This window comes from Papio anubis, chromosome 4 (genome assembly GCF_008728515.1).
Source record: "Papio anubis isolate 15944 chromosome 4, Panubis1.0, whole genome shotgun sequence".
Lineage (NCBI taxonomy): Eukaryota > Metazoa > Chordata > Mammalia > Primates > Cercopithecidae > Papio > Papio anubis.
The window spans coordinates 25,282,251-25,308,412 of NC_044979.1; the positions used below are offsets into that span (position 1 = coordinate 25,282,251).

The window sequence follows — 26,162 nt, forward strand, 5'->3', positions numbered from 1 at the left end:
TTCCCATTTGTACAGCTCTAGCACCTAAAACAGAACCAGCAACGTAGCAGGCACTCAACAGATATTTGCTACATGAATCCTTATTATTTTGGCAGAGAACACAAAGAAAATTTCAACTCAGATCTACACATTCTCAGCATCTTGCTTGGCTCTGAGATAACATAGCCCAAACGTTACTGAATCATCCATGTTTTCACTTTAAAAAAATACATACCTATATTTCATATATAATCCAAAGTGCAATTAAAAGCCAAAAATGACAAGAAAAGATTAGTGAGAAAACATCAGGGTTTCCTTGGTGATAAGAAATGGACTGTCATTGTACAAAATTGTCAAAAACAAATTCATTTTCGTTTTCCCCCAACACTTTTATTTTCCCATTAATCAATTATTAAAGGCTCTTTTGAAAAGAGCTTTGACCCTTTATTTCTCTTCCCAATACTGAAGTTAATTCATAACCCAGAATAGTATGACATTTACTTTCTTGACAACTATCAGATATAATAAAGGTTTGTTATTTTCTTTTGCTCAAAACTCTAGCATACTGAAAATGAGGACGGTCAGAAATGTGGCCACTAAAACAAATGTGAAATGATCAAGACGAGGCTCTTTTTCAATATCAGGAGAACATTGTTTGTTTGCAGCAAAGATGCTATTGACTCAGAGTGATGGGAAGCAAAGCAGAAATCACTGCTGGTGCTTCCCGTGAGATAAGGACAATGTCTTTTCAGTCAATCAGACTAATCAGAAAACACAAATACCATGAGGTCCTTCACCTTTGCTGTGATTACCCGAGGCAAAGCCAGAAGGTCAGCAGCTCTATACATTCATTGACCCCTCCTGAGCTTAGTATATTGGGTCAAAATGGACTACAGTTTACTTTAAATCTAGAGCAAGTGATCTATAACTTTACCTAGTTTCACAGATAAATCCATAGGATGAACTCAGCACTTGTAAAGGCCAACATTTATAGTATCCCTTTCAAAAATGCCCAGTTATAGCCAGGCGTGGGGACGCATGCCTGTAATCCCAGCTACTCGGGAGGCTGAGGCAAGAGAATCACTTGAACCCGGGAGATGGAGGTAGAGGTGAGCTGAGATCGCACAAATGCAATCCAGTCTGGGCAACAAGAATGAAACTCCGTCTCAAAAAAAAAAAAAGCCCAGTTAATTTTAAAATGTAGAGAGGTCAACATATGGCTTCCAAAAAGGTTAAGAGCATACTGATTCTGGAACTACACTCTTAGACATTGAAAGTCATATATCATCAGTATTTGTAGAAGCATAATTTATATATCTGCTTACAAAATCATGATGTAAGATCTAATGGACACAAAACAAAACATGAAGATGCCATATGCACAGCTGTTACTGGGCAGATACAGGTCAGAGAGTCCCCTAACCAATCTGATAGCATAGGGCAGTAAATTTTAAATCACGGCCTATGCATCCCTCAGTCCCACAGTGGTGGGGAGAACCAAGCATGATGCTTTGGACCTCTCACCCCAAAACCAAATAAGAGGAGAGCATTGCCTCTCCTAATGATTGATATGTTGGTATTCTGCAAAATATCACCCAAAAAAAAAAGTTTCTGATGCCTTAAAAATGCCTGAAAATCAGCATCAAAGGCTTTAGAATCAGGGAGATTAGAGTTCAAATTCTAAATTCATTGAGATGATTGGACATAATCATCCCTTGCAAAGACTCAGTGTTCATTCAGTAAGTGGTGGCAATTATTGTTATTTATCACAGGGTAGTACTGAGCGGTATTAAAGGAGTGATCTCAAAATACACAGTTAAAAACCATATAACTATAATGTTATACTACATAACCCTTATTTGATCAGTTCATCCTTTGGCCAATTATGAAAATACTCCTTACAAAACCATTTTATCCTTTAGGTACAAAAGACATAGTACCCAAGAACCAAGATTTTTCTCTAGGACCTAATGCAAAAGGAAGAAAGTGGGGGTGGGGAGCAAGATGGGGTAGGAGAAGAGAGAGAAGGGGAGAAAGAACGTGGGGGAAGGAAGAAAGGAAGGAGGAGAAAAAGGGAGAAAAACAACAAATAAAAGAAAAATTGTTCCAAAACATGAAAACTACAAAATAAAAATTAATGGCAGGGTGCGGTGGCTCACGCCTGTAATCCCAGCACTTTGGGAGGCCCAGGCAGGAGGATCACGAGGTCAGGAGATCGAGACCATCCTGGCTAACACGGTGAAACCCCATCTCTACTAAAAATACGAAAAAAACATTAGCCAGGCGTGGTGGCGGGCACCTGCAGTCCCAGCTGCTCGGGAGGCAGAGGCAGAAGAATGGTGTGAACCCGGGAGGCAGAGCTTGCAGTGAGCCAAGATCATGCCACTGCACTCACTCCAGCCTGAGCGACAGAGTGAGACTCCGTCTCAAAAACTAAAAAAAAAAAAAAAAAAAAAAAAAATTAATACACATTAATCACAACTAAAGCATGATATTCAAGAATTTTGTTTTTTTGCCAGGCATGGTGGGTCACACCTATAATCCCAGCACTTTGGGAGACTGAGGCAGGAGGATTGCTTGAGCCCAGGAGTTCAAGGCTTCAGTGAGGCACTACTGTACTCTAGCCTGGGCAACACAGCAAGGCTCCATCTCCAAAAAAAAAAAAATTGTTTTCATAAACATTTCATTTTATGTTTAAATAATCTGTAGGTTAAATTTTCTTCACTTCACAAAAAATACCAAGAATGCACAATAAATGCAGGCAAATCACAACCAACTTCAATGTAGGAGACATACTCTCTTCTGTGGTTTAGATTCCGATAAAAGGGTATTCAGCTGGCTGCCCTCCAACTCATGTGAGTGTAAATAGGTCGGCCACTAAGATGCAGAATAGGCACTGACTCAATGGTCCAAATATTAGGCTTTGTTGTTTAGATGTGTGAAGTACAGGAATAACTGCTAGAATGAGAATGGAGAATACAAGGGCCAGTACACCTACTAGTTTGTTAGGGATGGACCGTAAGACACAAGCAAATGGAGGCCATCTTGCTTGTCTCATTCCACACTGCAGTGAGAAATAATGGCAGAACCAAGGATAAGACACAGGGGAGGGGAGAAATCAGCCGAGGATGCCTTCTGTGGTCTTTCCCAGCAAGCCTTTCCAGACACCTGCAGAACTCCTGAAAAGCGGCATTTTGAATCACTTATTAAGGACCATTAGCCACTACCATGGCTCCTCTCCAAGCTGCAACGCCTATACTGACAGGAAGTGCTGCCATCACCGGACAAGAAGGGAGGAATACCTGCTTTATTTTATTTCGGGAGTTAGTGATGCGCTCTGTGATGCTCTGATATGTGCGAATGGCTGTCGTCAATTCTGTGTAGTGCTGCACAATCAATTCATCCAGGTCACGGTCACATTTCTCGTAGGCTTCTTCAAGGCGACCCTTCTCATTTTCCCTGTCTTCGACATCGTCACTAGTAGACAGAGTCCTGGTGAAGGCAGAGAGTATATCAAGCTGAGTAAAACTTGAAAGTAAAATGCAAAAGAAAGGTGAAGCACGTTCATCTTACTAACTAGGAAATGAAATAAGTTACAAACACAAAACACAAAACTTTCTTCACAGTAAATTCCAATAGCCCATCTAAGTGGATTTGTTGTTGCCTATCCAAGGGGCCCTTCTCTTCTGTCACTGGCATTAGAACTGATTTTAATCAGCTAGCAGGCAGGTATGAACGGTTCAAGAGACTGGGTAACTCTTGATTTGAGTGAACTGTTCCATTCTCCTTATCAGTGACAAGTCTGGTCAATGAGACAGACCTAAGGAAGTACTAGGAACAATTTTCTGCAAGAAGAATAACAAGAAAAGGTCCCTTTCCCAACCCTAGGTATCACTGTACAAAGATAAGATACTCAGACACTTCAGCCATGTGTCTGAGTAACCGTGGAAGGAAAAACCAGGAGGAATGCCAAGCTATCACTATGTCCTTGGCCACCAAAGCAGCCCTGCAGCGGCCTTACCTCAGGACTTCTTGTTAGGGGAGATAATAAATATCTATTGTTTAAGTCACTTTCAGCTGGTCTTTTTCACACATAGCTGAAAGCACAGTAATGGATACAATTACTTATACACTGAGGAACCACCTTCCAAAAAGCTCATTTGAATGACCTGAATTTGGTATGGAGCCCCCAGCAGTCTGGAAATAAGGTCATATTAATTCTAAAATCTCTTACAACAGCAGTCATCTAAGGTATCCTACAGGACAGTTCCTGCACTTACTAGTCTTCAAACAGCACTAACAAGATTGATACGAATCAACAATAACCAGGGAATGAGATAGATATACTTATTAAAAATATTTCAATAACTTCGTTTGATACATGGAACACAGATCTTTGTTTCCTCTACTATCTTTCTCGGATAATTTTTTTTAATTTAGTATTATAATCAGTAACAAAGGAACCTTTTCCTCTTATCTGTTGGCTGTGGTAATTTAGAGTTTCATTAAATTCCCTCAGATTTGTCAGCTTATACATTCAGCCTAGTTTATTTCATTTATCTTTTTTAATTTAGGGAGGGGGATATTTTAGGTTCTCAATGATGGATACCATCAATTATAAGTCCATCATTAGAACTGCTTTCAGAGATGGTCTGTCAGCAAATTAATCATATATCCACTTCTAGATATTTGCAAGCAAAATACTGTACAACAGTCTGCTCTGAACTGTCATTTAGACCAAAGGATCTTAATTCATGAGCCACACAATATATAAAACTCCTTTTTCAATTTATAGGGAAATTCAGGCCAGTCTTTGACTTCAATCTAACCTCCAAAAAGAATTTTATAATTCTTTTTGTTAGGTGTTAGGGATGCCAAAAGATCAGCTATATCATGAATACGGGTAGGGGGATGGCAGGAACGAAGGCAAAGAAGGGAAGTGCAAAAGCCACTAAGAACAGTGTGGGATGCTCCGGAAAGGAACACTACTGGGAACCGCCAAGACTTGATTTAAAGCCTTTACATGAGAGATCCTGATTCCTCATCTGTAAACTGGTGATCCTAAACCAGACTACTTCCAAGGTTTCTTGCAGGTAGAGAATACCACCCAAGTGTTTGACTATTAAAGTAAATCAGAGTGGAGAATGTAAGCTAAACTGGGCTTCAAAAATAGAGCTACCAAGATTACTTGCAATATTTGGGTACAGAGCAGCTTAGCATGTATCATGTCTTCTTGTTGTTTTAATGATACACAACTTTGCTCTTTAAATCTGAAACTTCCAGGCTGTTAATCTAAAGTAAAGCACAATCAGAAAATGCCTTCAATTTATCAACTGTCCCAAAGGTAAGGGTTCCTAGATGTTTAACTCCATTATTTCCCCTTGTAACAGCAGTCACAGAATTGTCAAAGCTACACTAGATCAGTTTGCCATCTTTACAAGGCTTTTCATGATTTCTGCTCCACTACCATTTGTGGAAAAAATATAACATTTCACATTGTTTACCTTAACTAGTTAGAATTACCATTAAGGAAAATGTCAGGCCCAGAGAGGACACCTTCTCTGGCATCAGCTGTCACTGTGAACACATTACTGGATCGTTAGGAGTTATTTAGGGAATAGAAAGGGTTACTAAAATGAAGATTAGAGAGTAAATTGGGTCTACTGGGGGGTTTGCCTCCTATTTTCCTTTTTCAAGAAAATATTTATGTAAGAAATACCCTGTGCCAGCTTTGCCCCATATTTGAAATGTATCCTCTTGATGTAAACTGGGATGAATAATATTTTGTCTTTAGTAAAAAATATTTACATTACAGAACTCAGAGTGCAAAACTATTAAAGCTTTTTTTTTTTTAATTAGAGAAAAGGCAGCAATGATAATAAAAATAATAATAGCCTCTAATATTTAGAGAGGCTTACTAGCTGCCAGGAGCCAGCTGTGTTGCACATTTTATAGAATGTATGTTTAATCCTCATAACAGGCCTTTGGAGTAGGTCCTATTATTATTCCCTCCCCTCTTTTTAAAGATGAAACAGCTGAGATTTAAAGAGGTTACATTAATTTACACCACCTCACACAATGAGGGTTAGGAATAGTATGGGGATTTAAAACCCAGGTTGGTCTGCTTTCAGATTGCACTCCTAACAGCTACAGAGTGGTGTCTCTTCAGGCAGAGTAAAGCTGCCTGGGTTAGAATCGTGGCTCCACCATACTGACTACTCATGACCTTAGTAATAGCATCTCATTTTGCTCATCTATAAAGTGAAAATACTAAGATACCTTCCACATAGGGTTGTTAGTGAGAATTAAATGAGATCAAACAAGGCCTGGTATGTCATTAGCACTCAACAAATGTTGGTTGTTGTCGTTAGCTATTATTGTTCTAGCAATAACAGTAGTAATAGCAGCAGCAAAGGCAGTAGCGTTTTTCCACAATACAATAAAAAGTACACCCTCTGAAGACAAAAGTTAAAACCCCACCGCCCCCCAATACTAGATCACTTAACCTGGGCATTAGGTTTAAACTCTCTGGTTCTCACTTTATTCCTCCTTAATGTCAAGAATGGTGAAGGCTGAGATTTTATCCTACTTGCAAGCTAAGAGGTTAGCCAAAGTTTCACAGGTGCTGGCAGAAGACACAAAACTCCTGGAGCTCCTCAAGTCCAGAAGACTTGATCACACTCATAGCACAGCAAGCGGCGTAAGTGCAGCATGTTCACATCGGTTCCCCTCGCCCCCGAGTCCCACAAAGGTTAGGTAGATGGGCCCAAAGAGAAGCCTGCCCACATAGGCAGCTCCTGGAGAAGAACTCTGAGCTCCAAAAACCGAATCTAAGCTCCGAGACTGGACTGGAAACACACCTGCCCCTTGCTCTGGAGTGAGAGACCATCTCTATCTTCCAACTCTGTCTGCTAAACAAACATCCTTGGCAAAATAACCTAAAACAAAGGGCAATCAGTGCTTGGCTCACAAGAACTTCAGAAACGTAAGAGACCTGAGGAGAATGGTCTCCCAACAATAATAAAATCTAAGTCATTGGGTTCCTTCAAGAATTGAATGCATGGTGCCAAGCAACAGCAGGCAGTGAATATTTATTTCCAAGCTCTGTTTTCTTTTCTGCAATATGAGAGCAGAAATACAATGTCTCAGATAATAAATATTTGTCTGAGATAAATAGTCAATAAAAATGATAGACCATAAAAGCATGAGAGGCCAGGCGCGGTGGTTCACACCTGTAATCCCAGCAATTTGGGAGGTCCAGGAGGGCGGATCACTAGGTCAGGAATTCGAGACCAGCCTGGCCAATATGGTGAAACCCTGTCTCTACTAAAAATATAAAAAATCAGCCAGGCACAATGGCCTGTGCCTGTTGTCCCAGTTACTCGGGAGGCTGAGGCAGGAGAATCACTTGAACCCAGGAGACGGAGGTTGCAGTGAGCCGAGATCGCACCATTGCACTTCAGCCTGGGCAACAGAGTGAGACTCCATCTCAAAAAGAAAAAGAAAGAAAAGCATGAAAGAGCTGCCTAATTCTAGGGAGAAAGTTCTCATGCACGCTAGCAAATCCCAGCAAATTTCAGTGTGGGATTATCACTAGTCCCTTAACCTGAACAGACAGCAGTGCAGAAAAGAACACTTGTCATTGAGCTCCCTCCACCAGCCCAAGTCATGAACCTCTCTTCAGCCTGCTAAGCCTCTGTGCAATGCAGAGCTCTACCAGTTCACAAAGCAATTCACTGCAATTTTGAACAGCTTTACTTATTATACAGCCTTCCATTAAAATAAAATAAAATCAGCCTCTTTATAATTTCTACCCATTGATCCTAGTCCCATCTTTTTCTGTAACACAAAAAATGTCTATTCCTTCTTCCATAAAATTTCCCTTTAAATGGTGAAGGACTTTCGATAGTTCTTTCTTGGGTTACACACCTCCAATTTCTTCAACTGTTTCTTCCATATCATGACTTCCAACAGCCCACCATCCTTTTTGCTTTCATCTGAAGTCCCCTCGGAAACAGGTGACACTCACATAGAACTTACTAGTGCCAGGCATTAATCTAAGTGGTTTACACATACTAATTAATTTATTGCAAAAACATACTTATGAGGTAGGTACCTGTATTAATCTGTTTTCATGCTGCTGATAAAAACACACCCGAGACTGGGCAATTTACAAAAGAAAGAGGTTTACTGGACTTACAATTCCATGTGGCTGGGGAGGCCTCATGGTGAAAGGTGAAGGTGAAAGGCACATCTCACATGGCAGCAGACAAGAGAATAGGGCTTGTGCAGGGACTCCCCTTTTTAAAGCCATCAGATCTCGTGAAACTCATTCACTATCACAAGAACAGTGCAGCGAGGAGAGACCCCCTCAATTCAATCAACCCCTACTGAGTTGCTCCCATGACACATGGGAATTGTGGGAGTTAAAATTCAAGATGAGATGTCGATGGAGACACAGCCAAACCATATGAGTACCATACTTATCCCTCTTTGTAGAGATAAAGAGATTGAGTTTTTTATTCAAGCCACAGTCTTTAAGGAGCAGAGTCTGACCTCAAACCTGGACCATATGGTTCTTAATGGCTTCACTAACCTGCTTCTCAGATGTGCTGAGAAGTGAACACAACATACTTCCAAACGGAAAAAGGTTTTATATCCCACAACATGAACACTATATTTCTAGTAATATAGCCTAAAACTACATTGCATTTTTAAAAAAATATAGTCCAAAAATTATCCAAGATCCCTTTGACAGTAAGTGTTGACAAGTCAACTCTCATTCATCCTCCACTTGTGAAATTTTAAAACTAAATGCAGAAATGTACATGCATTACAAATTTAGGACATCCCTGTGTCCTACATGTTTGGAAAGGAAGGTGAAAGTGAGGCACAGGATACAAACTACTGAGTGTCTATAATACACCAGGCAATACAGTGGTTATTTTGCATACCTAGTCTAAGACAATCCTCAAAGCAGTCTAGTATAATAAAATATTATCACCAGCCTTTTTACAGATAAGGAATCAGAGGCTCAGAGAGGTAAAGTAACTTATACACGTGCACATAGTTAATAACAGAGTTGAAATTAAAGCTAAGTATATTTGACTCCAAAATCCATGCTCCTTCTATACATGTTACAAAATCCTATCTTTCCTGCCTTCAACTCCTGAGCTGCAGGACACATACTCTCATCAAGCCACAGTTCATAGGTAAAGAGAACAGCAGACAGCTAGGGATGGAAAGAGAGCACCAAGCAGCTTTTTTAGTAATAACAGTCTTGAATCTGGGCAAGATTTAAAAGCATGAGCTAAATAAAAGACATGATCAAAGGACCAATGGTATAAAGTTGCCAACCCAAGATGTATTCAAGTTATTGAATCACTCTAGATTTTTTTTTTTTGCATTCCTATTCTCAAAACGATTATGACTTATAAACTATTGTCAAGTTCATGGAGGAACATAAAAGAATAAACAAGATTCCAGTTAAGCTGGACACAAAGACATTTCTGGATCATTAAGAATTTTTCACTAAGACAGCTCTGGTATTTTGCATGATGAATTACATCTTAACCATGACTAATTAATCCCCAGGAAGGCATTTATTTACCTAAAGGGCTAAAAGGACCACAGTACACATGTTAAGCTACCGTTAACGACATCTAGTAGGAACAAATACGTTAAGTTCTAGGTGATTCACAACCATGAGCTCCAAGTGAGTCCCATAAACAAGCATTAAAACCCAGGGTAAATAATGAGAGATCTAAAACTAAATTTGTCTGCTTCCCATTTTCATACTAGCTTCTATATTTCAGTGTAGCCGATCAAATGTTTTGAAAGGAAAATAACCAGTCACCATCACTGGTTCCTTCTGTGGAGCAATTTTGCTTTCACTTTGGAGTTAATAGAGTAATGGAGTCCAGACAGGAGAAAATACATAAAAGTCGGTATTGTTCTTAAAGACAAAAGAAAGATCCAATAAAGGAAAAAGCACACCTGTGAAAATAAGGCCAGTCACCAAAAGTGACTCATTACTCAAGTGGAATAAAAGGATGCAAAAAGAAAAACCCAAATCTAGAATACTACCATTAGGAATACACCAAGAAAGCCTCTTACAGATAAGGAATCAGACATCAAACTCATCAAGTATGTCAGACAAGCGCCATCCACATACGCATTAAAGGAACACAGGTTCTGGAATTTTAAAAAACCCAGATTCAAACAGAGCTCTGCAACTTTCAAGCTGCTTGACCTTTGGTAAGTGACTTAACTTTTCTGGGTCTGTTTTTTTCTTTGTAAAACAGGTAAGATAATAAGAATACCTGCCTCACCAGGATATTGTTAGGACTGGAGAAGTGTGTGAATGTGCTCTGAAAATATAAAGTGTGACAGAAGTGTTGGCTGACATATTATTAGGAACAAAATAAATAATCTATGAATCACAACATTGTTAGCCCAAATCCCCTAAAGTCTACCCCTTTCTAAAGTTCCTGAGGATATTTATTTCTGAATTGAGATCAGACCTTTTCTCTATACTCTGACAGTGCCTGGTACATTGAGTGCTTAGTAAAAGCTAAGTAATGAGCAGCAGTAAGATGCAGGATCTAGAGAGGTCATGGAGGACAGTTCCCAGCCTTAAGAAACAATTGTAACTAAATTGTCTCACATGAAATGCATGCTCAAAACTCTGTAGAAAAGAACAAATAATAGTTGCTAGTGACCCTATTTAATTCACTTATTCATTCAACAAATATTCACTAAGTATCTATTACTTACCAGGCACAGTTCTGAGGGCCTAGAGATACATACAGCAGTGAACAAAACCAGTCCCTCCCTCATGAAGCTTATGTTCTAGTGAGGGGAGCTGGGAGGTAACAGCTATGCAAAAGCCAAGACAGGCAAGGAGGAAGGAGGCTACTTCATTTATAAGGAGGCCAGGGAGGGCCTCTGGATAAAGACGGCATTTGAATACAGCTTACTGGAAAGTGAAAGAGAAAGGACACTATCTGGGAAGCTGATTCCAGAGAGAACAGACCCTGAAACAAGATGTGTTTAGCCTGCTCAAGGAACATGGAATGACAAGGAGGTCAGTGTGGCTTTAGAGACTTGAGGAAGAGTGACAGTGACAGGATATGAATCAAGGAGAAAATTAGGAGTCAGACCAGTCCCAACTTTGTGAGCTTTTACTCTGAGTGTTCTATGAAGCTACTTGGGGGTGGGCACCCAGTCAAAGACTGATAACCATTCAACCAGTATTTAATGGTGAAACTGAGTAACAATATCTACATTCAAGTTTCATTTTAATTATATCCCACCTCCTCCCAAAAAAGATGTGAGATGGCTTGCACAAGAGTATAAACAATAAAAAGTAAAATACAAATGAGAAAGTGGGACTAAAGAGATGCAGAGCTAAACAACACCAAATAGATGTAAAAGACAACTATGCAGATCATATGGGCAAGCAGAATGAATATGAAGTGAGCCCCCAAACTAAATCTGAGCTTCCTAGCAGCCCAGGCAAAAGGATACACATCACATGATATAATTCTCATTGTCAAAAATATGGACTCCAGTTCCTCTAAGGAAGCAAATTTTGAACTAATCCTAAATTCTAAAAGAAATCTTTCACTTAAAAAACACGGAAGACCTAATATAGTAAAAGATGTCCTTAACAATCTTCTGAAAGCAGACAAAGTCACAAATCTTACATGGCCATTTCTTATAAGTTCCTTCAAGAACATAACATTAAAACTCAATTCAGGCCTAGAGATTTTGAAAGATCTGAATATAGCCCAGGTATAAAGTTTTCCAACAATTCATTTTAATTTAAGGCTAGAATTTCAGGAACTTACAGGACTAAATAGATCAAATTATGTTTTATTAATTTTAATACAAACCAGAAAAGCATGCAGTAAGATTGACAAACAATTGTGAAAAATTAGCAGCCTGATCAAGGCTCTTGCCTGAGCCTCAATACTACTTGTAGGTGATGAGAGATTGTCACTCTAGAAGCAGTTTAGGATATTTTATCAAAGTAATAAGAGTCCCTAGGGTACCACCTGTTATGAACTTCAGTTCATAACTGTGTCCCTCCCAAATTCAGATGTTGAATCTCTGACTCTCAATGTTATTGTATTTGGATACACAGTCTACAAAGAAGGTAATAAAGGTTAAGTGAGGTTATAAGGGTGGGCCTTAATCCAAAAGAACTGATGTCCTTAGAAGAAAGTAAGCGGAAGGAGAAGCCCTCTCCACACATTTACACAGCAAAGGCCATGTGACAGTAGAGTAAGGGAGCCATTTACAAGCAGATTGAGAGGCTTCCCTAGAAACTAGCCCTGATGGGTTGACCTTGATCTTGAACTTGTAGCCTCCCGAACTGTGAGAAAATACATTTCTATTGGTTTAGCCACCTAGTATTTGGTGTTTTGTTATGGTAGCCCAACTAGACTAATACACCACACTTTAAAACACAAGCAGTGTTATTTTGGTTGGCTAATTTCTCAAGATAGATGTTATCAGTCACTCTTAGTCATAAGCAACACAGAGTCTTGGCAAATCCACAAGAATTAGCTGCCTAATACAGCCCCTGATAACTAAGCTAATTAACCAGCTATAAGAAATATTTAATGTAATACACCTGAATTTTGGCGACACCTGCAGAATAATTAGCATTAAGTCATGCTTTCTGCAAACAGTTAATGGGCTTAATTGTCTACTAAGGACATTCTTTGTTGGCATCCAGTGACCTCTCCTCCAGGAATAATAAAGATTAACAAAACAATTAATGGAAACCCCTTCAAGCAACTCAGAAAAACTAATTACAAGTACAGCTTCACATATCCAAAAATCACTTATCAGGAAGCAACAGCGCTACAGAGCACAATCTGTAATAAGAATCAAATCTCAGTGACCCTTCTTAAAAGAACTCAAAATGGGCCCCTAAGTGAATAAACTGTATCACCGAATCCCGGCCTTTTCTACTCATCAAGCACCTGAACTGCCCAATCAGTGCTACCTTCTCTCTTGTTGGGACAATTCCAGTGAAATTTTTTTTTTTTAGACAGAGTCTAACTCTGTCGCTCAGGCTGGAGTGCAGAGGCACGATCTTGGCCCCAATGAAATTTCTTAAACTGCATAATGGAAAGAGTACTAGAGAAGGAGTCATCCTGATTTAGTTACAAAATATTCTAACACATTATCATAAGCCAAAAACTAAGCATAAATACCCAACAAATGCTGAAGAGTTCACTAGTTTCAGAACCTCACTCCAAGATGAAAAAAAAAAGGAATTATTAGCTTACTGATCTTTCCAGAACATAATATTCCTGTTGCTACTAATCCCAATGCAAAAAAAAAAGTCTAGAGCTGATGTGATTCTTTACAACACAAATCCTGTTTTCTCTCCCAAACTGCTTTTAACCAGAAGACATTAGGTTAAGTTACTGTATCTATTCAGCCCTAATTTCACAGTGTGACAGTCAGGTTCTCTTTGCCTTTAAAATTCTAAAGAGCCAATCTAAGAAATGGCTGACAGCACCATATACCTATAATGTCATCAGGAAACAAAAGCCAGTCCTAAGTATGAATAGAATGAAAGTACAAACTGAAGAGGAAAAGAGATAGTTAAGAATATAAACACTAAAGAAACAAGTTAAGAAATAAGTCTTCCAAGCCTCTTATTCTAAGCAGAACAGTTTGTATAAGACAAAGAGTCTATAAATGCTCCCAGTGAATTATAAAAATAAGAGACCCTCATCATATCCTTTCTGAGTTACTCAGAATTATGAGTTTAATGTGTAAAAAATTACTCATTAAAGAAATGTTCAAGATGTGCACCACTATGTAATCATATAAGATACGGCTTCACTCAAAGCATAACCAAATCTACACTACACTTTTAAATCGGATTTTATTATATTCAATTATACATTGTGATTGCTTGTTTCTTAATTATATCTTATTAGAGCACACAAAATACAAGATAATCCTATCCCAACTGATAGCAATTCACAATAAGTCCCTCTGAAAAAGTTTTCTGATGCATAGAAACAACATCCCCTAACAGTACAAAGAGATGTATTTAATATCAAGTGACAGTAAACAATTTTTGCTTAAAGTCAATGAAAATTCATTGGTGTCTTGCTTCAGACAGCACTTAGGGCCAATGAGTACACCCAACACATCCAGTTTTTCAACATTTCAATTAACTCAGTTATAGAACACTTCTGGGGACCAAAAGCTATAAATCTCTTAGGCAACAAAGAAGGTCATTATCTAATATTAAGTAAAATCACCCCACTAATGCATAAAACTGAGCCCAAGGTTGACAAAGTCAACTTAAAATCTCCCCCCTACTCTTACGTCACTGAACTCTACCTCTTTTTCTACTTCTATTGCAGCCCCACATCCTTCTTCAAGCATCGTCCAGTGATCTTGTTTTCTGGTGAGTTCCTCAGAAACAATGTTTTACAAAAAATTAAGAGGTGTTATGTGGTCAAATTTTGGAAATTCTGGGCTACACAAATTGAAGCCGATTTCTTAAATGCAGAAATCAGAGACATTTAAATATGTTATCATTCAAAGTGTCTAGGGGAGAGAGAACAGGACATAAAGAATATATAGCATTTCTGTAATATACTAATCTATTAAAACATCAATTAACTTTGTTTCTCACTATCTTCCCTCCCCCGCAACATATACATATGTAAACACACACACACATAAAAATTTTTATGGAATTTTCAACCATGTACAAAAATTAAAAGATCTGTCAAATAGGTCAGGCATGGTGGCTCATGTAATCCCAGCACTTTGGGAGGCCAAAGCAGGCAGACCACTTGCGGACAGGAGTTCAAGACCAGCCTAACCAACATAGTGAAACTCTATCTCTACTTAAAAAAAAAAAAAAAAAAAAATTAAAAAAAAGAAGATCTGTCAGATAAATCCAACTCCAACAATTATCAACACATTCCAGTCTTCTTCATTGACAACCCCAGTTACTCTAACCCTCCTCTCATTATTTTGAAGCAAATCCTGGACATGATATCATTTTTGTTGGTATATATTTCAGTATATACACTGCTTAAGAATAATGTTTTTGGCTGGGTCTGGTGGCTTACACCTGTTATCCTAGCACTTTGGGAGGCCAAGGCAGACAGATAGCTTGAGGCCAGGAGTTTGAGACCAGCCTGGCCAACATGGTGAAACTCCCGCTCTACGAAAAATACAAAAACTAGCTGGGCTTGGTGGCACACACCTGTAGTCCCAGCTACTCAGCAGGCTGAGGTGCAAAAATTACTTGAGCTTGGGAGGCAGAGGATGAAGTGAGCTGAGATCACGCCGCTGCACTCTAGCTTGGGTGACAGAGTGAGACCCTGTCTCAAAAAAAAAAAAAAAAAAAAAGAATGCTTTTTCAAAAAACATATCTGTATAACGTTTATCTCAGAAAAAAATTTTTAACAATTGCAATTGGCTTCTTGTATCTCTTTTAATTAATTGAAAATATTTGTACATATTTATGGCACACATGTGATTTTGTAATATTCATAGACTGTGTAATGACCAAGTCAGGTGTATTAGTCTGTTCTCAAGATGCCAGTAAAGATATATCTGAGACTAGGTAATTTATAAAGAGAAGAGTTTACTGACTCACAGTTCATCATGGCTGAGGAGGCCTCACAATCATGGCAGAAGGCGAATGAGGAGCAAAGTCACATCTTACATGGCAGCAGGCAAGAGAGAGCTTGTGCAGGGGAACTCTCATTTATAAAACCATCAGATCTCATGAGACTTATTCACTATCATGAGAAGAGCACAGGAAAGACCCACCCCCATGATTCAATTACCCCCCACCAGGTCCCTCCCATGACACATGGGAATTATGGGAGCTACAACTCAAGATGAGATTTGGGTGGGGACACAGCCAAACCATCAGGTATTTAGGATATCCATCATCATTAGCATTTATCATTTCTATGTGTTGAGAACATTTCAAGCCTGGGGTTTCTTGTTCTAAGAGCTACCTAAACTTTATCGTGCTTTCAAATCACCTGGGACTGTTGTTTTAAATGCAGATTCAGCTCAGGTAGGTCAGGTAGGACCTGAGATTCTGCATTTCTAACAAGCTCTCAAGTGATATTTTTAGTATAATTCTCCTATAATATTCAGCACAATTATAGGTTTTAAATGGAAAAACACTTTTTAATTATATTCTACTTTATTTTTGACAAAGAGTTTATACTTTTAAAAGAATAAATAAAAGTCAGAAAAGGGTCTCCTAAGAATCTCCTAAGTATTTTCTTTTCTTTTTTTTTTTTTTTTTTTTTGAGACAGAGTCTCACTCTGCCACCCAGGCTGGAGGTGCAGTGGCACTATCTCGGCTCACTGCAAGCTCTGCCTCCAGGGTTCATGTCATTCTCCTGCCTCAGCCTCCCGAGTAGCAGGGACTACATGCACCTGCCACCACACCCAGCTAATTTTTTGTAATTTTTTGTATTTGAGATAGGGTTTCACCATGTTAGCCAGGATGGTCTCGATCTCCTGACCTCAGGAGATCCTGATCCGCCCACCTCAGCCTCCCAAAGTGCTGGGATTACAGGTGTGAGCCACCGTACCCAGCCGAAATATTTTATTTTCTTACCAGGTATCAAATGTAATACAAGAATTTTCCCTTATTACTTCCTGTTAAACTGCATACACCTATGTTTTTCAAAGCTAAACTCCTAGCACATAAAAAAAACTCGCCACTATAAGGACAAAGGTCATAATTTATTTCATGGCTTACTATGCTGCCCCAATGGGAGTTGAACTCCTGAGCTCAAGCAATCCTCCCACCTCAGCCTCTAGAGCAGTTGGGACTACAGGCACATATCACTGCACCCAGCCGCCATCATTTTAAATAGCACATTTGAGTATCTTATTCTTCCACTCTGAGAAGACGCAATCCAAAATAGTACCTTTAGAGCTATTTTTTAAAATAAGAAGTGCTGATGGACTTCTACTTCAGGCCCAGAAGAAATAACAGGGACTAACAAAGTAACGAACAAACAAACAAACAAAACAGGTTTCAAAACACTGCATATTAAGGTGGTTAGAATCTGCAGGGCAGTAATGGAGATGGGAAAGAGCATCACAGGGAAGTCTGCAGATCTGTAGAGGGTCATCAGCTGGGTATTGATCAGCACACATGTGACAGGTAACTACCCAAGGCCAGGAAAACAACCTGAAAGGATTAGAGGGCCTAATGATCTGAACTCACACAGGGCTGAAAATAGTGCCTATCGCCCTAGGCCAGAATGAAAAAATTTCACAATTCTTATGGTATTGAGTGGAATACTCAAAAGAATTTTGTCACAGTAGTGAGACAATCTTAGCCCTAGACTAAATGTTGCTCTGCTTCTAATTAGCAAAACATAAAACAAGGCCTGAAAAGAGCAAATTGTTTCTAAGTAACTTAACCACATCTCAGAATAAAGCTCAAGAATAGTGGAGTACAAAAATATCCAAAACCAACAGCCATCAAGATAAAACTGACAATGTCTAGCATCAACTCAAAAAGTACAAGATGCCTGGGTGTGGTGGTTCACAGGCTGAGGCCTGCGGACTGCTTGAGGCCAGGAATTCAAGACCAGCCTGAGCAACATAGCAAAACCTAAAAAAAAATATGAAAATTAGCCGGGTGCAGTGGCACACACACCTATAGTCTCAGCTACTTCAGAGACTGAGGTGGGAGGATCACTTGAGCCTGGGAGGTGGAGGTTGTAGTGAGCAAAGATTGCACTACTGTGCTCCAGCCTAGGCAAGAAAGCTAGCTAGACTCTGTCTCAGAAAGAAAGAAAAAAAAAAAACTACAAGGCATGTAAAGGAAGAGGGAAAATTAATCAATGGCAACTAACCCAGAAATGGCACAGATGATAAAATTAGTAGACAAGGACATTAAAACTCTTATAATACCCATATTTCATTTGTTCACAAAGCTACAGGAAAAGTTAAACATGTAAGCAGAGACATGAAAAAGACCCAAATCAAACTTCCAGATAAAGAAGATAAGCTTCTATATCTTAGATTGAAAAGTACAATCTAAGATAAACAATAACATTAGATGGGATTAACAAGAGATTAGGAGTAGCGGAAAAGACTAGTGAACGAGCATAGCAACACAAACTATATAAAACAAAACACCAAGAGAAAAAAAAAATGCATTTTTTAATGAACATCAACATTCCATGAACTGTAGGACAACTTGAAGTGGCCTAAAATAGAGATAAATCTGACCAAAGACATATAAACCTAGACACTAAAATCTACATACACACATACATACACACACACACAAATTGCTGAGATAAACTGAAGAAGAATTAAATGGAGATATATAACCCCCATCCATAGATCAGAAGACTCAATATTAAGATGTCAATTTCATATATTAATCCCAATCAAAATCCCAGCAGGTTTTATTGTAGAAACTGACTACCTTATTTTAAAATTTGTAAGAAAATGCAAACAACCTAGAAGACCCAAAACTACTTTGAAAAAGTAGAATAAAGTAAAAGGGGCCGGGCACGGTGCCTCACGCCTGTAATCCCTGCATTTACTTTGGGAGGCCGAGGCAGGTGGGTCACTTGAGGTCAGGAGTTCAAGACCAGCCTGACCAACATGGTGAAACCCCGTCTCCACAAAAAATACAAAAATTAGCCAGGCATGGTGGCGCACGCCTATAATCCCAGCTACTCAGGAGGCAGAGGCAGGAGAATCGTTTGAACCTGGGAGTCGGGAGTTGCAGTGAGCTGAGATCATGCCACTGCACTCCAGCCTGGGCGACAGAGCGAGACTGTGTCTCAAAAAAAAAAAAAAAGAAAGAAAAAAAGTTGAAGGGCTTACACTATGTCTTCAGAACTTAAAAAAGCAGTAATCAAGACAGTGCAGTATTGTTATTAATATAAACATGAATAGAACAGACTAGAAAGTCAAGAAATAAACCCACACATATAAAGTAAATTGGTTTTTGACAAAGTTGCAAAAGAAAGCAAATAAAGACAGCATAGTCTTTTTAACAAGTGGTGTTGGAAATGGATATCCTTACACACACAAAAAAAAAGGTACTGGAAAAAAATGGTAGAGAAGGATCATTCTAGTATGCTGGAAGTGTTCTATATCTTCAGCTGGACAGTGGTTACACAGGTAAAAATTCATCAAGCCATATACTTAAGATTTGTGCACTCTAGCATATACATGTGTACTTCAAAAAGGAGGACAAATAAAATTAGTATATAGAGTAAGATCCCATATTTAATAAAAAACTATTTCTGGCCATCAACATTTCATATACACACATACATTCACACAGAAAAGGGAGGGGTCTGGAATTCAGTTCATCTAATATCAATGATAATAACTTATAGACGACAAAATTTGAAATAATTTTTTTTTATTTTCATCTTCACATTTTTCTGCATTTTCATTCTTTGAATTATTTATCATGAGAGTACTATTTTTATAACAATAGAGTGATTCTTTTTCTTAAACTGGAAGCAAAAGTATTAATAGTGGATAATGCTAGTGAAGAAAATACAAGTGGGCCGGGCACAGTGGCTCACGCCTGTAATCCCAGCACTTTGGAAGGCCAAAGCAGGTCAATCACCTGAGGTCAGGAGTTTGAGACCAGCCTGGCCACCATGGTGAAACCCTATCTCTACTAAAAATACAAAAACTAGCCAGGCATGGTGGCATGTGCCTGTAATCCCAGCTACTCGGGAGGCTGAGGCAGGAGAATCACTTGAACCCAGGAGGCGGAGGTTGCAGTGAACTGAGATGGCGCTACTGCACTCCACCGGTGACAAGGCGAGACTCTGCCTCAATAAAAAAGAAAAGAAAAGAAACTATGGGTGATTTTTTCTTCCCTATTGTTCTGTATATGTTTAATTCCTCCACTCAAAAAACTTTTATAACTATGAAGACTGTATAGCAATATTTAAAAAAATGTATATACATGGACAAGATCCACACAAAAACCTGAAAAACAGGTAGTATTTTGGGAAATGAGATTGCTGGACAATGTTTCTATGACTCTAGTCTTTACAAATTTGTACAATACACAATATTGTTGTCCTTTTTATAAAGGACAACAAGGATTATCTCAACAGAGTATGGGCCCCTTGATTTATGTCTTTTCAGTCTTTTAATCTAATAAATGTTTTATACTTTATGTGTGTTTATATTTTACATATTTTACATACCCACAAAACTATACATATATTTAAATCTAGCTTCTGTAACTGATTTTCAAATTACCAAATAATTACTATCTTAATTTAGCTGTACAAGATTCCCTGGTTACAAAGACAACATCTTGACGAATGGAATCAAACACTCTAGTCAACGCATCAAGGTTACTTCTGGTGAAAAATTACCCTTATAGCCTGGTTACTATCTGGCAAATTTATTAAAATCAAAAGAATCTTCTTAACAAAAGAGGCTACGATCTAGAAAGGAGGAAATGAACATCTGAGTGCCTACTGTGTGCCAAACTGTGCTAGGCACTTTTATATACTCTCCTCTCGTGTGATGTTCCAAAAAAACACAGATCGTATTAGCCCATTTTCCAAATGAAGGAACTAAGACACGGTGGTTTCAAGGAACTGGTCTAAGGTTACCCAGGTAATACAGCAAGTTTCAACTACAACACACCACCACAGCACTTCTCACCAAAGGCTGTGACCACATCTATCTACAAGTAATGGCTTGAAAAAACCTGACCATACCACCCACCATCAATACTACAGGCCTCAACGCCTTCAGGAAATCCCAGTGTTAACAATTACACAAGGTACATTAAGACATGGGTCCACAAGACACTAATTCTGAGCCAAAGTATGGGAATTGTGTTGCCCCTTACATTCACATACGCTGCCAGACATCCCAGGACTTCCGGGAAGCACTGTTTCTGGGAATTCTAGTAGTAATTTTCAAACAACACAGCATGGGTAGGGCCAAGATGTCCCAGGGTACAAAGAGAGCTAGAAACCAAAAAACCATTATATGATGGGCTCAAATGGAGAGAAGAGATGGCGATGCAAAGAACATTAACACCTAACCCAACTTCCAGGACTCAGCTCAGAACAGGGGAACAGACTGACTGCTTTCCTTTCCTTTCCTGCCACAAACTGTGTTAAGAACCTCAAAGCTGTTTGTTCAAAGCCCTGGTAAAGCCTGGACCCCTTCAACAAAGTTTACTTTGAATTAAACACAGGGCTGACCAAAATACTCTCCAAGGAGGAAGGGAATTTAACAGGTGTCTACAATAAAGGATTTTCTACGTTTTTGAAATTTCAACTTTTGTGAAGACATAAGAGTTGATGAAAACGTGAGCCTTCCACTGCCTTCAAACCTCCTTGACATCTGTAACCAGAGTGTGTCTTCAAAAGCTCTGCTCCAAGGTTTCGATAAGGTCTCCTGAAGTCGCAACCAAAGTTTGTCTTCCCAATTAAACTGGCTATTACAGGCCAAGTTATAAAGAGAGACAACATTTAATTGGAAAGCAAATCACCTAACAGTAAGTGGCAGACACATTTCCCAATTAAAAATCTGACAAGAACTCAGAAATAAAATATCTCCAAAATGCCATCTTATTTCCCATCTAGAGAGGCTGCCTCCTCTGACTTCCCACCAAACAAAAGGTTGGCAATGGAAATCAACAGAAAAGTAGAAAAATTGTATGTGTATATGCTTGTATGTGTGTGTGCACGTGTATGTGTATGCATAAAACATCCAAATCTTACATCAGCCAGTCAATAGAAAAGTAGGTGTGTGTGTGTAAAACTGTCCAAATCGTACATCACACATCAGCAGGTAATCAGGATTCTGTACCCCCAGTTAGTTCAATTTTAAAGGGCTAGTGGCAAGACTTAAAACCAAAAGCTGCAGTTGGCCGTGGCCTCCAACAAACTGAATTCCAAGCACTATCTGTCCCCTCACCAAAGTCCCAACTCACAGGCCTGAGGTTCTCTTCTGTAAAGCCCTGGAAGTCTACCCTTTGAAACATCTGACTGCCCTGAAATATTTTTACCTGATAATTTTTAAATAATTAAGCATTTTTATTTGAGTCTCAAGGCACTTAAAAATTATCATATAATACTTACATTACAATTACACTATACTTCATCTTTATTTTCGGCTTTTAAATGCTTTAAAGTTTAAATACTTTGTACTAGCAAAATACTTTATACTAGCAAAATAGAGTCATTTAACTATTTAGTACAAGGGCTGGAAATAGCGATGAGATTTGGATATTCCCCATGTCTACACCTACTCTGTCCTTAAGTCAAACCCTTATCCACCTGTAGTTTTTTGAATACAATATTAAAAATGACTGTAACAATAAAAGCTATCCCAACTATTAGGAAAAGCACTGAAAAAATACAAAATTTTATGATACATAATGTATCATAATGTAGTATAGAAATGACATTTTCACACATGTGAGCAAGAGAATTAAAGGAGCATTTTTAACGTTCACTATTTAAAAAAGAAAAACTACTACTTAGTGATACAAAAAGATATTTTTTAAAAAGCTAAACTGATCAAACTTTTCAAAAGACAGTACACTCTCTAACAGGTAATTTATTTTGTGACAAAATAAGTCCACGGAAACATGAAAGGAGCTAGCAGGTACCCGGTACATGTTAGGAATACTCAGACCTTATAAACACGAGCCTAACATGGGTTTTCCTTTTTGTGGCTTGTTGCCAAAGCAACTAGGAAAGCTATAGTCTTTGGGAGAGAATTTGAAAAAGAAGTTAAAAGATAGGAGGAGATAAGCAAAGTTTTATATGAGGAATTAAGAATAATGAATACAATGTTGCAAGAAGGAAAACACAAAGGACAGAAATTGAACAGAAATACAAGAAGCAACTTCCAAGTGACAGCACAATTTACTAACAAGAAATATACATTCCTGGTTCTGTTACCCACAGGACCCTCCCCCCATTCCCCATCCCAAACACCAGAGTAATACAACCATTGTCCTCTCATTCACTACCACTGTTTATAGAATTTAAACCACTGGGTATGTTCAAAAGCATATTAGGAAGGAAATAACAGGAAGTTATAGCTACCAACATCCTCACTCCAACACCAAAATCTCCCTGTGACTCAAAGAAATGTTGAAATACAAACATCAACACCATTCAGTCTCAAGGTCATATGTAACAATGTATCCCAAGCCTTACTAAACTTGCCCAGGATACTAAGTATAGACATTCCCTTACACTAGGCTTATAAAAAATATATAACAGAAGTGTTATTCAGTGATCTGAGGTGATCAAGGATAAAGTAGAAAAATGAGAGCTGGGTGCGGTGGTTCATGCTTGTAATCCCAGCACTTTGGGAGGCCAAGGCAGGCGGATCACAAGGTCAAGAGATCGAGACCATCCTGGCCAACATGATGAAACCCTGTCTCTACCAAAAATACAAAAATTAGCTGGGTGTGGTGGCACACACCTGTAATCCCTGCTATGCAGGAGGCTGAAGCAGGAGAATCACTTGAACCCGGGAGGTAGAGGTTGCAGTGAGCTGAGATCGCGCCACTGCACTCCAGCCTGGAGACAGAGCAAGACTCTATCCCAAAAAATAAAGAAAGAAAGAAAAGAAAAGCAATAATGCACAACAGAGATCAAAGTAAAAAATGCCTAGGCCTAATAAAGTGCAGGGCATATATTAATAAACTGGCATAAGAGATGGATGACCACAAAATCTTTGCCATCAAGCAGTACGGGGTTCCTCCTGGAGAACATGAAGGAATGGTCAACCAAAGGCAATGTATGTTCTGAATTAGCATTAGTAAAAAATGCTTTAGGTTGGCTTTCATGCTGTTTTCAAAAATATGACATTTAGAGTAAATTCAACTGGCACTGAAGAAAGCACAAATAGCATTAAAAAAATGGGAAGAGCTTGGAGAATCAAAAGTAAACAGACGAGATGGCACATTTCACTTTCATTAGAAAAGGCTACTCCTCCTGGATTTCCATAACATTTCATGTCTCTCTCGTAGTCTTACGTCATCATTTTTACTGCCATGTTTTATCCCCCAGGTAAACTATACTCTCCTCAAGGGTAACACTGTGCCTGCTTCATTTTTGCAAAACTCAGGGCATTTATTCATTCAGTCAACAAATGCTATTAAATATGTAACGTGCCAGACACCATACTACAAACTGGCACTAAATACCTATTGTTTAAATGAATGTTGACTATAAGGTATAAAAAACAAACAAGTTCAAAAAAGGATCCAAATGTCCAGGAATTCTAATTCCACAGGAAATTCAGATGGGAAACAACAAACATTCTAATTGGAATTTTAGTATCATGAGATACATCTACACTACCTGTATATTGTCGCGGCGAGAATGTGGGCCTATCGATTCACAATAGAACAGCACTTCCTCTGTATGGCCTACCAAGTATATTAAGCATTTCCACGCAGAGATTTTTTCTCTTAAGCCCAAAAGAAAATTAACAGTAATGATTTAACAGGCTATAATCTTAAAGCCCCCTAAATAAGACCCATAAGATGTGTCTTTGTCAGTGAGTGGTAAGCTGTTTTAATGGTTTGATATATTCATTCATTGAAGTGCTTAGTACCTATCAGATAATGTTGGGCCCTGGGTTTTGAAAAGATGATCAACACATTCCAGGAGGCTTGCAAGAATTCAAACAAAAGTTTAGCATTGGTGGGGAAAAATAGGAGTGTTTACGAAAAATAAATGAGTTGAAATTCAAATGCCAACAACGTAAAAAACGTGCCATAATAAATTTTATTTAGATTGGTTTTAGTCAGTACCCGTATCATCTCCAAGGTTTTGAAAGGGTTTCCCCATCCTCAATATATTTCACTTTTTTTAAAAAAGCTCGTAAAAGGTCCACCACTCCCAGTCCACCCCTACCCTAATCTTCTGGGAGGTGCAGAGCGGGAGTACATGGAAGATAATCTGAAATTGGTTTGGTTTTGTTTTTTTAAGGAATGGACCAGAATGGGAAGGCAGGAAAAGGCAGAGCAAAAATCGAAAACCGATGTGTGCCTTCAAACCCAGTCCTCCTACCAGCTCGCTGCAGATTCTTGTATTTGTGGCTGTGGCCACGCACAGGTGGTTGAAAGTATCCAGAGTGTGAAAACACAATCTGCAACTCATCACAGGAGTCTCCGGACTCCAAGGCCTTACATCCCAAAGTCCAGGAAACAAGACGCCTTTCTCAGTGAGTGCTGCTACAGGCAAACAATAAATAGGCATTTTAGGAATCAATAAACACACCTTCATCTGGTCTTCTCTACCAAACCCAAATAGCGTGCTTTGGGGCCCCGAGGCTGTAATAGAAGGTGCTGCCCCTAAAGAAAAGACTGAGGCGGGGCTCCTCTCTCTATAGCTAACCCCAGAAAAAAAAAGTGGGGGGAGAATTGCTGGGGCCCTGGGGAGGGGTTAGGGCCCTGGGGAGGGGCTGCGGGAGGCAAGGAGGAAAGGGAAGGGAGAGCAGGGTGGGACCCAGCTAACCCTTCTCCCTTCCAAAGCGGAGGTTAAGCCACTGCCCCCAGTCCCCAGACCCTGCCTCCTGCCTCCCTCACCTGATCACAGAGATGAGCAGCCCCGAGGGGTCTTTGCTTTTGCTGACTGTGCTTCTGTATTTCCCACCAGCTGCTTCTGCCGCCATCTTGGACGCGGGGAGAGCCGCTAGGCTCCAAGGAAGCCAAGAGTGCGTAAATTCTGCATTTGACCCAGCTGGAGTCTCCACCAATGGGTGAGGAGAATTCCAGAGGCGCGGAAGTGGAAAATCCAATCACTGAAGTGAGGAGGCGGGACTAACGGAACAGGTTTTGAGGCAACGACGCGTGTGTTCGCTCTAAGCACTCTGGGAGTCGTAGTTTTCCTTCTCCGTCTCCTGGGCGCGCAGGAAAGCTAAACCAGCTGCAACTTCGTGAGTCTTGTAATGAGTGTCTTCATTTATCTTTATTCTGACTTCGAGCTTTTTTCGGCTTCCTTGCTTTTAGAATTTTGTCAGGCTTTAAATCAAATTTATCCGATGATGCCAAAATTTGTTAGAGTGTGCATTTAAATGAAAGAGGGGTTCTCTGCTGGATGCCTATGTGCGAAGTTTTTGCCTTAAGCGCAAGTGATTTTTTTAAAAATCCA

General features: G+C 39.2%; 1 protein-coding gene across 9 annotated transcripts in view; it reads right to left on the reverse strand.

The window, feature by feature from the left end:
- The window catches only part of EXOC4 (exocyst complex component 4), an 818,008-nt gene extending 792,274 nt beyond the window's left edge, over nucleotides 1-25,734 (reverse strand). For all 9 annotated transcript variants that reach the window (XM_017957173.2, XM_017957174.2, XM_031665916.1 and 6 more), the window contains exons 1-2: nucleotides 25,598-25,734; nucleotides 3,282-3,471 (exon numbers count right to left, since the gene is read on the reverse strand). In XM_017957173.2, coding sequence (XP_017812662.2) covers nucleotides 3,282-3,471; nucleotides 25,598-25,683 — 276 coding nt within the window. In that variant the 5' untranslated portion in view covers nucleotides 25,684-25,734. The remainder of the gene's footprint in view (nucleotides 1-3,281; nucleotides 3,472-25,597) is intronic.
- Nucleotides 25,735-26,162: the final 428 nt, after the last annotated feature.